General features: G+C 43.2%; 2 protein-coding genes across 3 annotated transcripts in view; one reads left to right on the forward strand and one right to left on the reverse strand.

The window, feature by feature from the left end:
- Positions 1-2,026, forward strand: part of HDHD2 (haloacid dehalogenase like hydrolase domain containing 2) — a 47,401-nt gene extending 45,375 nt beyond the window's left edge. The window contains exon 9 of the transcript XR_006963317.1: positions 922-2,026. The gene's annotated coding sequence lies outside the window, so the exon portion shown is untranslated. The remainder of the gene's footprint in view (positions 1-921) is intronic.
- Positions 2,027-3,762: 1,736 nt separating this feature from the next.
- KATNAL2 (katanin catalytic subunit A1 like 2) overlaps positions 3,763-15,657 on the reverse strand; it is a 41,334-nt gene continuing 29,439 nt past the window's right edge. For both annotated transcript variants that reach the window (XM_047086396.1, XM_047086395.1), the window contains exons 13-15: positions 5,350-5,512; positions 4,416-4,518; positions 3,763-3,902 (exon numbers count right to left, since the gene is read on the reverse strand). In XM_047086396.1, the coding sequence (XP_046942352.1) occupies positions 3,763-3,902; positions 4,416-4,518; positions 5,350-5,512 (406 nt within the window). The remainder of the gene's footprint in view (positions 3,903-4,415; positions 4,519-5,349; positions 5,513-15,657) is intronic.

Genomic DNA, 15,657 nt, shown 5'->3' on the forward strand with positions numbered 1-15,657 from the left:
AGGGAGTAATTTTAGATAAGTAGAGCCCATCTGGGAAGGCTTCTGATGGTGACCCGAATGAAATGTGAAGACAAGCCGTGAATTCTAAAAGATAGTTAACCTTAGTTACTGACATCTGAAGATCAGGGGATCTCAAATGCAGATCGATGACCACTGGTTTTCCTAGGAAGATTGAAAGACGTGGCAATGTTGGGTTATCTTCCACCAAGCTTACTTTACCCATATGTTACTGTGTTCTGAGTTCCTATAGGCATTGTGACTTCTGCGTTGGGAGAAAAATACCACATGTCAGATTAAGTTAAATTTTCCTCCCAGGCCAGGATCCTATATCCTTATAAACTTGGATACACTTCTAATCTACTTTTTAAATAATAAGAGACTCTAAACATAAATTAATCTTATGTCTTAGTCGGTCTCTCTATCTCAGAGCCCCACTAAAAATGAAAGTTAAGGGATAAGGAAGGTATAAACTCACAAGGACAGCCCACAAGAAGAGATACCAGTGGATGAGAGGGTATAGTAATTTGAAGGATGGAAAATAGATGGGTTGCTGATAACTAAAATCAGTGCAAAGAAAGACAATCAAAAGTCATCCTGTAGAACCTCAAAGATCCAAGGCTTGGAGACACTAGGTAGAGAGGAGATGAGGTGTGAGGGTTGAGAAGCAAGGAATTAGTTTGAAGCTGGTAAACAAAGTGATTGGAGCCCCAGGAAAGCCTCCCCACTCTGAGCATCCAGATGAGAACCCCAGCCACGCCAGGAGAATGGAAGTTTATCTCTGGAAGGGTGGACCCAGGAAAGTTAAGGCCTTAAGGATAGTGGGCTGGGTGTGAGGGTGAGCCAGGGTGAGGGACAGGGGACCAGGTACATCTCTGCTTATTCTATAATGGTTCCCTGGTTCTTTTCCCCTTACAACTCTAGGACCAGAGCATATGTGGATGGAATCAAAAGTTGATCTGCTGTGTGGCCATTTGGAAACAAATACTGATAGGTATCTGACAAGATCAGACAGATAGGAGCATGTGTTGCAAAAAATCAAAATAAGTACTTCAAAAATGAAGCAAACGATGAAACAAGGCAGTTACTAATTCCCAAAAGACAAAACTCCACAAAAAAGGAAATGTAATTTTGATTCACTAGTTGGGCCTGCATGAACAGTATACAGTTCTCCTAGGAGTACTGATCACTGAGTTAACCTAAAATTACTACTATTTGGTGATGGTAGGGAAAGACATGTATTGGTAGGGACAGAGTGGGGTGATGAAAGAGCTACCTTTCACTTCCTCCAAAGCAAGAAGTCGTTAGATAGCATACGAAACTGATAAAGCCACTGAAATAAAAGCGTGACCTGAAAACACACATGCATGATTATTTAGAGACCAACTTTCCAAGGAAAAGAGGAGAGGAGGATTGAATACGATGGAGGTATTAATCATGAACTTGGAGACGGAGGAAGGATGTAGAGGTGTGTCAAGTACATGGTCCGCTGTTGTGGGGGGCGTTGTGTGTATTTCCTGCGACAGATGGCAAAATCACACTTCCCCTGAATGGAGTAAGGAAAGAGCAGGGAGCTAAAAGGGGCCAAACATTGTCACAAAGCATGCTGTCCACAGGGGCGTCTCCTCTGCCCCCTTTACCTGTTCACTCTTAAGTCCACACACCCAAACCTATCTACTTCCCAACCATGACAAATCAGCAACAACACTTGAGGTCCCAACCAGTTGAGATTTTAGGAGATCAGAAAGGATGGCAGTGGCCACAAGCAAATGGACTAACAGCTGTAAGAAATGTCAGCTGACAGCCCGACAAGGAAGACAACCCGAAGCGTGGAAAGCCGATGCTGGAAATTCAGCAGTACAGCAGTCTGAGGCCATTTAGTTGAAAGACTTCTACATCTGGGGTATCACTAGTGTTGCATCGTGTAAGACCTTCACGATCATTAAGAAGTTTAAGTTTCGGGGCGCCTGGGTGGCGCAGTCGGTTAAGCGTCCGACTTCAGCCAGGTCACGATCTCGCGGTCCGGGAGTTCGAGCCCCGCGTCAGGCTCTGGGCTGATGGCTCGGAGCCTGGAGCCTGTTTCCGATTCTGTGTCTCCCTCTCTCTCTGCCCCTCCCCCATTCATGCGGTCTCTCTCTGTCCCAAAAATAAATAAACGTTGAAAAAAAATTTTTTTTTAAATAAATAAATAAAAAAAAGAAGTTTAAGTTTCACATATACTAAGATAGATCTTTTTGCTTATTTTTGATTCGTTATATATGGTATGTTTTCAGTTTGACTATATTTTCCATGAAATGACATTGTAAGAGGCATTTGAGAATATTCTGCCCAAAATAATCAGTACCCCCCCCCCAAAATGCTTGGTTTTTGTTTCAAATTAGGGTAAAGTCCTTTGGAATATTTAGCTATCCGAATGTCCCTTTTCCTGGAAGTTTTTCTTCAAAGGAGGAGTCTGCCTTGCAGGGATGAAGAAAATGAGGCAAGGAGGGGAAACGGAGGAAGGTGACTACCATAGGTAAGTTCTGGTTGGCAAGAGGGGTGGCACCATGTCACTTAGTGGCAGCCATCACGAGTTGGAAGTAGATGCCTCAGATCGTGAGATTCTGAGGGAGATGCTTCCAACCGTTTACAACCCCGTAAGGAGATGTGGAGAAGTCCAAGAGCAGGGGAGACTCGGGACGACTCCTCTAGAATCTTGGGTTCCCCATCCTAAGCTTTGGGTCCACTGAGGATCTGTGGCAATGGAAAGAGAAGGGCAGAGTACGTGGGACGTGAAATGTGATGAGTCCAGAGATGTTAGTTATCAGGCGCCAGAACTCAGAACACTCAGACTGGGTAGCTGGTGGTGTCGGCGTGCAGTCACCCCTGCTATTAGCCTTAGGCTCAAGAGGCTCCCGTCCTAAAGTGGATCAGCAGCTTCTCTGGGTGGGAACTCGTCTGGTAGGGGGTTTGCTGCGGAAAAAACCGGTTGGGGTTGGGGCATCTGGATGGTTCAGTCGGCTGAGTGTCCGACTCTTGATTTCTGCTCCGGTCGTGATCTCATGGTTCATGAGCTCAAGCCCCATGTTGGGCTCTGGCCTGAGCGCAGAGCCTGCTTGGGATTCTCTCTCTCCCTCTCTCTCTTTCCCTCTCTCGTTCTCTCTCTCCCTCTTTGCACCTCCCCTACACACCGTGTTTTTGTGCGCATTCTCTCTCTCTCTCTCTGTCTCTTCTCTCTCAAAATAAATAAGCATTAAAAAAAAATACTGGTTGGGGTCAGAGTTAGGGAGAACAGAGGAGATTCAGGATGTTGTCAGAGGAAACAGACTACATTTCCTTTCCTGCACCCATTCTTAACCACCCTTGAGCCCATCTGCTGGTCAGATGGTCCGTCAAGCTTAGCTTCTAATTGGCTCCCCAGCTCAGAGCCGCTCTGTACGTTCCAACACAACTTCCCAAGCTGCGTCTTTGTCTTCAAAATGAAAATACCAATTCGCAAACAAGGAACACTAAGAAATTGTACAGAGTCCATTTGTGAGAAAAGTCTCCACTGCGTGACTAATAGCAAATAGACCTGTAATTGAAATCTCCAACATACTGCTGGCATCAGTCATGAAAAATTGACAAAAATATATCCTAGTCCCAAAATAGTACGGTTGTTCAAACTAATTCGGTCTTCAAGGATAACTTTTTCTATTGCAATCATTATGTTCTTCTCCCGCTTACACTAATAAATCAGGAAGCCTCTTTGGTTGTCTTTGTGGCCGGGTCGGGATAAATGTGATTTCATACGGACTCGAACTCACTTTGCCAGGCTGAGTATCTCTGAGTCAGATTCTTTGCTGAAGGCTTGGTGTGAGCTAGCACATCTAAGAAGTCGGCAGTGGTCACTGTATCCAGCTGGATTCCAGGTAAATTGCTGCTCTCTAGATAAAAACACAGCAGTAACAGTACAGCGTATGACCTTAAGGTGATCAGTGCTCTTGAGATGCTAATAGACCTTTTTTCAAGACAATGCATAATGCAGCACGCCTAATGGTTACTGCAGCAAAAGGCAAACCTAAAGAGAGCTGGGGAAGAAATTCTTTAATGTGCTACTCGGCTCCTGCAGCCCAGAGAAAAAATATGACTTAAATGTATCACTATCAAGGTAGTGTTTAATAGTTATATAGTGCTGCAGATGGATCCAGCCCAGCATCATAGTTTGCCAGAGAAATAAAAGCCCCAGCCCTAAGGAGTTTATTATCTGGGGCAAAGTTGATCCAAAAGAACACCAGAGGAGAAACGAGTTGAGTACATGAAGGGCAATGTGACCAAAGAATGTTTGCAGGTGCCAAGAGCCACCGAGAACAGGAGCAAGGCTCCATCTGCTGGTGAAAGCTGGATTTTTTTAAACAATTTTTTCTCCCAGATCACCTTTGCTGTGATCCCAACCGTACCTGACTGGTGATTTTCAAGTGCACTGAAGATCTTCCTCACAGGCCGCATGGCTGCTTCTCTGCAGACAAGCTTAATGTCTGAGCCCGAATAGCCCTCAGTCTCCTGAAATAGCCGCAAACCAGCCATGGGTCAGCAGGCAGAACACTGGCGGCGATTACATTCAATAGGCAAGACCCGGTATCGGAGCCCCTGTTTGGAATCTGTCTTCTGTCCCCCACGTACATACACAGAGATGCCCAGATCTATAAAGCCTGGAGGGAGAGAGGCTGCTTATATGTCTGGGTAACCTGGGAAACGGGGCAGTTAACAACTTCCTAACACCATCCACTGCGTGCTTGAAGATGCCGGACTAGCCTGCCCATGATAACCTCATGGGCCCTTGTGCTCAAATCCAAGCATGATCAAACTTGGTAGATGCTTTTGTTCTGGTAAATAAGATCATACCTGCCTTTGAGGAATCTGAGAACATCATGTTCAAGTATCCACTCAGGAGGCAGTGATACCAGTGACAGTGGGGGTAGCAGACATGTACCCCCGTTTCCATTTGTAAAAGTTTTCTGTTTCATCAGCACAGTAATCCTTTGCGGCATATCGGTTACCCATTTTCCAGAAGAAGAAACCAGCTTAGAGAGTAAGTGGTTTCCCTGAGGCCACATAGCTAATAAGGGGCAGGATCAGGAGTTGACCATTGATTCTCGGAGTTGAAACCCTATGCTGTTCCCACGACATCACACTGTTTCTCTTTGCTTCAATGTTTCCAAGGGACAGAGAGCTTACTCTCATGAACAAGAGGTCCATTGCATTTCTGGCGCAGCGTGGGTCTTTTCTAAGTGACTCGAGGAATATGCGCCAAACAGCTCACGAGAAGACCCTGCCCAGAAGATTCGTGTGGCGACTGCTTGGCCTGCAGATGCTCCCTCCAGGGCAGCTTACCTGGCTCAGCACGCCGTACTCCAGCTCTGTCCGCAGCTCCAGGGCTCTGCTCCTGCTCACAGGGGGCAGCCAGTGGTGGATCATGGCCTGCCTGGCCTCCCGGCTGGGGAGATCAACCAGAATCCTCTTCTCCAGGCGGCGTAACATGGCACAGTCCAGCTCCCTGAGATCACGTGGGAAACAGAGGGACCAGTTGGAGCAGTCAACTCTATTTAGTTAGTTAGTTATTTAAATTTTAGAGAGAGAGTGCACGTGACTAGGGGAGAGGGGCAGAGGGAGAGAGAGAGAGAGAGAGAGAGAGAATCCCAAACAGGCCCCATACTCAGCATGAAACCCTACGAGGGGCTCAGTCCCATGACTCTGGGATCATGACCTGAGCTGAAATCAAGACTTGGACGCGTAACCGACTGAGCCACCCAGGCGCCCCTCAACTCACTTCTTAAGTGACAACTATATTGTAAGAACAATGTAGCATTGTAGGAAGCAATTCTGCATTTTAACTGTTACTCTACATCTATACCTGAATGGATTGGACAATTATTCATGTCGTTTGGGCGAAAGAATTGGTTAAAAAAAAAAAAAAGAAAATACATCCCTGAAATACCTCATGTAAAGGAGATAATTTCAGGTGGGGGGGAAAATCCAGCTAACAACTGAACTTGAATATTCCCATTGTAGTTGTACCATGAATTATTCAGTCTGATCCTGCCAGTGAGCTATTATTCCTGACAATAACTTGGGCACTCTGGGAAGTACATTAATTCTTCCCAAACTCTCCTACATTCTGGAGCGAATGACTGTCTCACTTCATTGCTCCACTGAACTCAAAGAGCGTCCTTCCAGGATACTCAACGCAAATGTGGCCCTTTGAGTCCTTCACGCCTGCTCCTCCCAAAACACTATCAGGCCAGGTTTATGTGATTTTGTATCTGCAGGCCATTTCCCTAAATTTCTTTTTGTTTTGATTTTTTTAAGTTTATTTATTTATTTGGAGAAAGAGAGAATCCCAAGCAGTCTCTGCACTATTAGCACAGGGCCCAACATGGGGCTTGATCTCATGAACCATGAGATCACGGCCTGAGCCAAAATCAAAAGTCAGATGCCCAACCAACAGTCACGCAGGTGCCCCACCCTAAACTTCTTAATATAAAATTTCCAAACAAATAGAAAAGTGAAATAAAACAATGGGTATCCATATACCTTCCATCTTGATTCAACATTTAACATTTTGCCATATCTGCTTCATATCTATCCAGCCAAGTTATTTCAAAGTAGATTACATCATGATCCCCACCCCTAAATGCTTTAGCATGCATTTTCCCCAATAAGGACATTTTTTTTTTTACATAGCTATAATATCATTATGACACCCAACAGAATTAACACATTACATAATATGTCTAGTGCTCATTCCATATTCAGATCTCTCCAGTGATCCCCAAAATATCTTCTAGAGCTTTTCCAACCAAAATCCAGTCAAGAATTATGCATTACATTTGGTTATCTCCCTTAAATCTCCTCTAATCTAATCCAGTCTTCTTGCCCTTGCTTTGGACCTTGCCTTGACCACGGTGAGGCTAGTTGTAGAATATCCCACATTCTGGACTCTGCTGATATTTTCCTCATCATAGAGTGTAACTGGTTGTCTGTTCCTTGTCTTCTAAGATGGAATTTAGGTCTAAAAGCTTAATTAGAATCAGGGTAATGATTTTGGGCTAGTGTATTTCACAGTTGTTATGTGTTCATATTCATTACATTGGGATCCACATGTTTGTCGTGGTGTGGTGTTTAATTACTGGGATCACCTCGTGACCATAGACAGCTCCATTGTAAACATCTCTTCACAAGTAGTAAGAATTCTACGTACAATACTTTGGCACCAGGTGAATACCATTTTCCCTATCCCCTTTCAACTAGTGGCCTTAGCATCTGCTAATGATCTTTGAATTGGTTATTTCACGAGAGTGGTGCAAAACAGTGATTAAAAATTTTTTTCATTCCAAATGTATTGTTTGGCACTATTATGTAAAATTGAGCTTTCCCTCATTAATTGGGGCTCTTTGGTTACCTTGAATTACCATTCCTATTAACACATCATTTTGAGTGTGAATTTGTGAACTCTTTATATGTTAACATTTCAGGTTCCTAGAATTGAGGGAAACATCTATTTGATTTCCTAGGTATAAAAATTAGGAAATGCCTGCACGTTGGTCTGGTTTATCCATTAATAGAGAGTAACAGTGAAAGCATCATCACCAGATATTTCTCATTCATAAAAACAGAGTTTCCAGTGCATCTTCGTGTTCTTCTTACCTTCATCGTGAATCTCTGCCCTTTTAAATTGAAAAATGAAAATACCCTTTCAGGGAGCATATGTGAATCCTAACTTGGGGGGTGACCAGATTTCTTTAAAGATTCTGTCTTGCATCTACCTGTTATTCCTCCAGTCCTGAGCTGAGAATCTATAGTCCAGGAGTGCTTTACCAGCAGTAACAATTACCTATTTCTTTTTTGTATTTGCTTTGTTCTTTATCAGCCTCACTCTGTTGAAATTCATTTTACGTCAGAAACTTAGCCCCTCTCCCCCCCCCCCCCCCAGCCATTCCCCCTCTCAAGGCCAACATTTCTATTTAAGGCTCAGGGTCAAGGAAACTTTGAAAACTCTAGGAAATTGTTTTTTTGCATTTGAGATATTAATATAGGCTATTGCTTCAGTCGTACTTACTAAGAGGTGGGCACTGGGTTCAGCATTGTACAGATACTAACTCTTTAGACTCTCACACAACCCTATGAGGTAGGTACTATTTTTTTTTAATTTTTTTTTTATTTTTGAGAGAGAGAGACAAAAATTTATAAATTTATTTTTATATAATTAATATATTATAAATTATTTATAATTTATAAATTATTTATTAATTATAAAATGTTTATAAATATAAATAATATAAAAATTTATTTATTTTTGAGAGAGAGAGACAAAGAGACAAAGTGTGAGCAGGGGAGGGGCAGAGAGAGGAGAAGACACAGAATGCAAAGCAGGCTCCAGGCTTTGAGCCGTCAGAGGGCTCTGACTCGGGGCTCCAACCCACAAACCGCAAGATCATGACCTTGAGCTGAAATCAGACACTTAACCGACTGAGCCACCCAGGCTCCTGGTAGGTACTATTTTTATATCCGTTTTAAGATGAGAAGACTGAGGCACAGAGATTGAGTAGCTTGCTTGAGGTCAGAAAGCTAGTGAATGGTAGCAGTGGATTTGGACCCGAACAGTGAGACTCCAGAGCCTGTACCTAAGGGACTTGTCTGATGCCAGTATAGTAACAGCAAGTCGACTGCCAGCTCATGTCACGGTGAGATTTCAGAACCTTGGGAACAGAGAGAGGAGTATAAAAGTTTCCAGGGAGAAAAAAACAGGTTCCATATACAGGATCAGTAATAAGTCTTCTCATCAGCAATGTGAGATACTAGAGGAAAATAGAGTAACTAACTAGAATTTAAATAAAAATTTGGAAAAAAATTAAAAATAAAAAGTGTTTCTAAAAAAAATAGAGCAATGCCTTCAAACTTCTGAGGAAAAATACTTTCCAATGTAGGAGTTTATATATTGATCAAACAATTAAGTTAGAGGATAGAATAAAGATGTTTTCAACACTAAAAGTGTTTAAAAGCCTATTTACCTTCCATGGCACCCTTTATCAGGAAAGTGCTGGAAGACCAAAGGGAGAGGGTAAACCAAACCAAAGGGCTACGTGGGATTCAAGAAACAGAAGGAAGTCTCCAGGATGATGAGGTCCCAGGGTCTCCTGATCTACGGGGTACAGAGGATCATCAGGGCAGTGTGGTGTTGGCAAGAAGGTTCTGGCAGACATGTCTCCAAGAAGATGAAATTGATAGGAGAGCTGGCATGTTTGAATGAATCCACAGTGGATTCAGACAGCAGAGTGTGGTGGCTGAATCGGAGGAGCAGGTGAAGTGCATGGGAAAGGAAAGGAGGGGAGGGAGGGATAATTTAATAGGAGAGAAACCATGAAATTCACATTTTAGGAATTCAGTTCAGCAACACTGACCATTTGACAAGTAAGCGTATTGTCGCTGCTATGTCTCCGATACACAGAAATTAGTAAGACAGACTCCTACTTATAAGTAACTAAAGGCAATACAAGGGAGGTTCTGGCCATGGACTTCAGGGATGTTGGTCCTGTAAACTTCAAAGATAAACCTGGGACTTGAGATCAGACTAAAACCCAACAAGGAACAGAGACTACACTGAAGGAAATTACAGGGCTGGGGGTGATAAGCAGTTGCCATATTTCTCTCAAGGCCTTTACTTGGACCAGCTGCCCCTTCTGCAAAGGCAGGGACTGCAGAAGGAAGGTGCTTTTGTAGGGGTACCTTCTCCTGGGTCTCCCCATCCCATCTAGAGTGACTTCTGATTGAAAGGAAGACCAGAGCCCCAGAATGCCTTAGGAAAATGGAGTCACGCAGGAGGCGGGAAAACAATACCTCACTATAGATGTCTGTATTGATCAGCTAATGCCCTAAAGCAAGAGATTTACCTCAAAACTACTTGTGGGCACAAAATAAGTGCAACTCTCTGACAGCCAGGTCTGATGAATGCACTTTTAATGACATCAATAATAATATAATCATACAAGGGAGGAAACAAAGGACAAATGGAATGTACCCAGGAATTATTCTTTCTGCCAATATGTTTCTATGAAGAAATTTAACGTGTGGCAAGCAGAAAACTTGTGAACACTCCCTTCAGCTCTTACGTTTTGATTTTTGACTAGTTATTCTGTTCTCATGCCTCCTTTACTTGGATTATCTGGTACTTTCATCACCTCAGAAGGCCAAAGCAAACTGCAAGAGTGACGCGAGACACAGCAAAGCCTCACAGGCCTCAGACCCTGGCTGCTGGACTTCTGCTCACCGGCCTCCTAGACAGTTACCTGGGCTCCAAGGCCTTGCACCTGAGCACCCCAGCTTCTGTGCCAAACCTTCAGGGCCTTTCCCCGGCTCTTTGCTTTTTTTCTCCCCTGTTAAACCGTGTGGTTCCTGGGACAGAGATAATTCCAAATTTTACAGAATTTGGCAACAGCCTAGTTCTTTTTCGCTCATTCAATAGTTAAAACATATGAAGTTCAAACTATCTCAGCATGGTAGGAGGAAAGGAACCTTCAGTTCTGTAAGCAGTCTTTGCAGAACGTCCGTGACCGGCATGGAGTGATCATGGCGGCCCGAAGGGCAGGGTAAGGATGCAGTATTCTGTAGTGGAGAATGGGGAGCCAGTGCATAAAGCATTAAAGGTTACTTTGCCTCCCTCCCAGAACCCCACATAAGCTGACTTGTATCTACATTTCCCACTTGGGCCAAACTGGGCTGTTTGCTGTTCTCTGAATCCACCTTTTGCCATCCTACTTGAGCTGCTGCTCAAGCTATTTTCTTCCACTTTGCCTACCAAGAGCCAAGTCATTTTTACAAGCCCAGTTCAAGTGTGCTCTATTCCATAAAGGCTTTTGCTTTTCTTTTAAATTTCTGCTATCAGGGGTGCCTGGGTGGCTCAGTTGGGGAAGCGTCTGACTTCAGCTCAGGTCATGATCTCATGGTTTGCGAGTTTGAGCCCCGCATCGGCCTCTGTGCTGACAGCTCAGAGCCTGGAGCCTGCTTCGGATTCTGTGTCTCCCTCTCTCTCTGCCCCTCCCCCACTCACACTCTGTCTCTCTCTCTCAAAAATGAATAAATGTTAATTTTCTGTTATCAGAAATTGCCTCTTCCCTATACAATTCTATTTTACTTATTGTTTGTACCATTCACATAGTACTGGCTATATCCCCGTCTCATTATTTGTGTTTATATCTCATTCATTGTTCCATCAGATAGCCAACTTCCAGAGTCCAACGATCATGGACCATATTTCTTGAATTCCCCATCCATCCATCATGCAGAATACACAAAATACATACTCAATAAATACTATTTGGATGAATGCATGAACTCTTGGTGCAGGGCTACTGGCTGCATCTAAAATGATCTGCTTCCTTAAAGCCCAGCATTTATTTATGAAGGTCTATATGCTTTGTTGAAAATTAGCATTGCATAGTCATTTGTTCTAATTAATAGAGAAAGTCAACATCAACTGGAGCAATGGGAATAAAATTTTCTATTTTCATCTCCAGTGAAAATAAGGGAAACAATGATTTGGGGGGATGATTCATCCAACTCACTTGGCTGGGCAATGCTTTTGAAGATGAACTGAAAGATGTAGTCTCCATGTGGGGCCTCTTATCTCCAGAGACTCCGCTGCTCATTCTCAGGACTGAGCTCACAAGCCTGACACAAGAGGATCCAGCGGTAGAGTCTAGAGCAATTGTTTCAGTTTATGCGCTACTGACATTTGGGTTAAGAGCATCATTTCTTTATAATAAAGAATGAAAAGTATTCCTAATTACCACAATACCAATGAAGAAGATATATTCCCATTACTCTTGCCAACAAATATATTATCAATAATTGAGGGGGGGGGGAAATGGGAAGATTCTGTTTCCAACAAAATGAAAAACTCTAGATATACAGAAATCTCTTGTTATAAAGCCCCACTAAAAATGATGAATTAGAGGCGCATGGGTGGCTCAGTCAGTTGGGTGTCTGACTTCAGCTCAGGTCATGATCTCACGGTTCCTGAGTTCAAGCCCCACATCGGGCTCCGCGCTGAAAGCTCAGAGCCTGGAGCCTGCTTCGGATTCTGTGTCTTCCTCTCTCTCTTTGTTCCTCCCCTGCTTGTACCCTGTCTCTCTCTCTCTCTCTCTCTCTCTCTCTCTGTCAAAAATAAATAAACATTAAAAAAAATTTTTTTTAAATGATGAATTATAGGAAACACTTTCTGAATACACAATGAATGAGCCCATAAGGAAGCAAGGCCAAATTCTTGAGGACCAAAAATGAAGAGGAAGCTGAAAATCAACACTGAGCAGTTGAAGTTGAAGCTGTGGCTTACTTGAGGTATTTGCCTCTTAGTTACAAAAAGGTTTAGATTTGAAAGTTTACATGTGGGATAACACAGAAGGCCTTGGCCCCATTCAAGATGGGAGGTGGAATCAAGGCCCATCACATAGAAAAACGAGGGCACATCCTCTATGAAAGGGTGGGTTAGAAAACATGCCCACTACTAAGGAAGGAACAGGAAATCTGCACATGAGGGTGGGAAGAAATCTGCCTTCATAATTCAGAACTACAGACCTACCCTCGCTGGCATGATCAAAGAAACCCAAAGGTGAGGAATTAGCTTCAAGTGGTCGAAAGCTTGACACAGTCAAATACAAATTTTCTCTGGAAGGGCACATGGAAGACCCACAGACTGAGTCTGCTTCGTTCGATGTAAGGTCACCATCCAACAGAATTAGACCCTACTGATCTGGAGCATAAAATAGATGTGTTTGAGATGTATGAAAAGATAAAAGGGAATCAACGAGAAGGGACTTTCACTTCTGGCCAAGATGGAACAGCCCATCCTCTTACAACCAAAAATCTCTGGATATGATACAGCAGACAAACACTGGGAAACACTGAAAGGTGGAAAGAGGGAGGACAGGCTAGGCACTTCAGGACTTGAGGGATCACGTGGCAGTGGCTTCTCTGGGTTTTCTTTTTGCTTCTCGTATATCCCCGATGGGGTGCTGGAGAAGCCTGGGCCCCAACACTGCTAACACGCACAGACAAAAGGCCATTTTCTTTTTCCAAGGGACCGTGAATAGGAGGTCTGTCAGGGCAGAAAACCTTTTTGATAATACCTGCCCTACTCCAGCCAAACACCAAAGAAAAAACTGCTCCCCCACCTAAGTGTGTCTGTGGGGCTGATCTGGGAGCTGAGTCATGGTGGGAAGAGCATGGCTCAACAGGCTGATGCCATATTAAAACCCTCAAGAGAAAAGAAAAATCAAATAAATTATGGCCCACCCATACGGTGGAATTCTGTATGGGATTGGGTAGATTTTCAAAGTGGTCCACAATCTATGACGTGAAAGAAAAAAGAAAAACAGGCCATCTAACAAAATAATATGCATCCATAGGATGATCACATTTTTAATTTTGTGTATGTGCGTATATCCTGTACACACAGAAGACTCTGGAAAGATATCTTTCCAAGGTACAGTTACAGGGGACTATTCACTCAAGCAATACTGAGGCATATAAAATATTTTATGAATTTGTATTACTTTTCTGCATAGCCCAAAACAGTAAAACTATTTCCTCCTTTGGGAAAAAAAAAAAATTCCCACAGAAAGCTACACAGGCAATAAATGATAACAAATAACCAAACCATTTTCACCAGATGGGTATATACAAAGATGATAATACTTGTGTCACAGTGGTAAAATTATGAGTACTTTTTCCCTAGCACTTACATTTCCTATAAAACAGTTATATTTTATAATTTGTAAAATTTGGTTTAAAAAAAATTTTTTTAATGTTCATTCATTTTGGAGAGACAGAGTGCAAAAGAGACAGAGACGGAGTGCAAGCAGGGGTGGGCAGGGAGAGAGGGAGACACAGAATCCGAAGCAGGCTCCAGGCTCTGAGCTGTCAGCACAGAGCCCGACGCGGGGCTCAAACTCACGAGCCGTGAGATCATGACCTGAGCTGAAGTCGGAGGCTTAACCAACTGAGTAATTTATAACATTTGGTTTTAAAACTATATTTCAGGTGCGCCTGGGTGACTCAGTCAGTTAAACGTCCAACTCTTGGTTTTGGCTCAGGTCATGATCTCACAGTTCATGAGATTGAGCCCCGCGTCAGGCTCTGCGCTGACAGTGTAGAGCCTGCTTGTGATTCTCTCTGTCCTTCTCTCTCTGCTCCTCCCCGGCTCACATGTGCGTACTCGCTCTCCCTCAAAATAAACTCAAAAATATATATAGTTCATGTGTCAGCCTGTGCCATTAAGAAGAAAAAGTCAGGGCGCCTGGGTGGCGCAGTCGGTTAAGCGTCCGACTTCAGCCAGGTCACGATCTCGTGGTCCGTGAGTTCGAGCCCCGCGTCAGGCTCTGGGCTGATGGCTCGGAGCCTGGAGCCTGTTTCCGATTCTGTGTCTCCCTCTCTCTCTGCCCCTCCCCGTTCATGCTCTGTCTCTGTCCCAAAAATAAATAAAAAACGTTGAAAAAAATTAAAAAAAAAAAAAAAGAAGAAAAAGTAATGCCCAATAGGCCAGGTTGAAAAAGATTTGTGTCTGATGGAACCAAGCAAACTAAGGAAGGTGTGAATGGGACAAGGGCAAGGTTACTGCTAGCAATCTCCTGCTCAGTCAGTCCCATGCCTTCCCCATTGCACCTACCAAATCCTGCACCACACACTTCTTTCCTGCTTGTGTTGGAATCACTCATCAACCTCATGTGGAGGATCATGGACTTACTATTATTGCAGGGGATAGTGATATTATGTATGGACAGAAGCAATTTCAAGCAAAACAATTTGACCACTGGTAGACACAAAAATACAATGAAAGATGAAAAGCCTGCAAGCGTGACTGAATGCAGTTACGACGAAGGATGCAATCATCAGATCAGAGTGAGTTCAGGCAAACCACTGTTTTCCAGAGCATTCTCAAATGGAACACTGGCCTTGTAAGATGCTCCTTGAGGAAAGGACTCTTGGATCATATACGTGTGGAAAGTCCTGCTTTCTCATAGCTACTTTTGGAGAGTCACAACACCCAATGATATCTTAAAGACACTGAGTAGTCCTGTCATGGGGGAAACCAGTTGAACTGTCTGTAATTCAGTATCTCTTGAAATTATTAGATCACTAGATTCTATTTTTTTTTGGGGGGGGGGGGATAATGCTGATCTGTGGCAGACCAGTCTCAGAGAAATGTTGATCCAGAGGGTAATGATAGTGAAGGCATGAGACTTTCCCCTGGAGCCTATGAAATGCGTGAAGATATTGTGGAAGGAACTGAGGTTCTGTATGCTGAGCTCTTCAATCACATGCACACACTTTAAAGAAATATCACGCCAGAGAGGAGGCAGTTCATACAGGAAGAAATCAGTTTACATAGGTAAGTTCTTGCACATCCCCAGTGCAATAATCTCTTGGATCTTATGCTTTCCTCTGAATATTAGGATTTGGGTTTGTTTGTTTTTAATCCAAAATTTGGTCATACCCAGTGTTTGATTTTTAAGAGGGATAATGAATTTTCTAGCCCTTCTGCAATGGTAAATAAGAGATGAGTTTCATCATACCTCACATATAAAATTTTCACACCTTAGTTGTACAAACTATCATCAAGTTAACTAGACATCTAAAGATGACATT

The sequence above is a fragment of the Lynx rufus genome, unplaced genomic scaffold (assembly GCF_022079265.1).
Source record: "Lynx rufus isolate CCGP_SWC_20201006 ecotype Redwood Valley unplaced genomic scaffold, mLynRuf1.p SCAF_20, whole genome shotgun sequence".
NCBI lineage: Eukaryota > Metazoa > Chordata > Mammalia > Carnivora > Felidae > Lynx > Lynx rufus.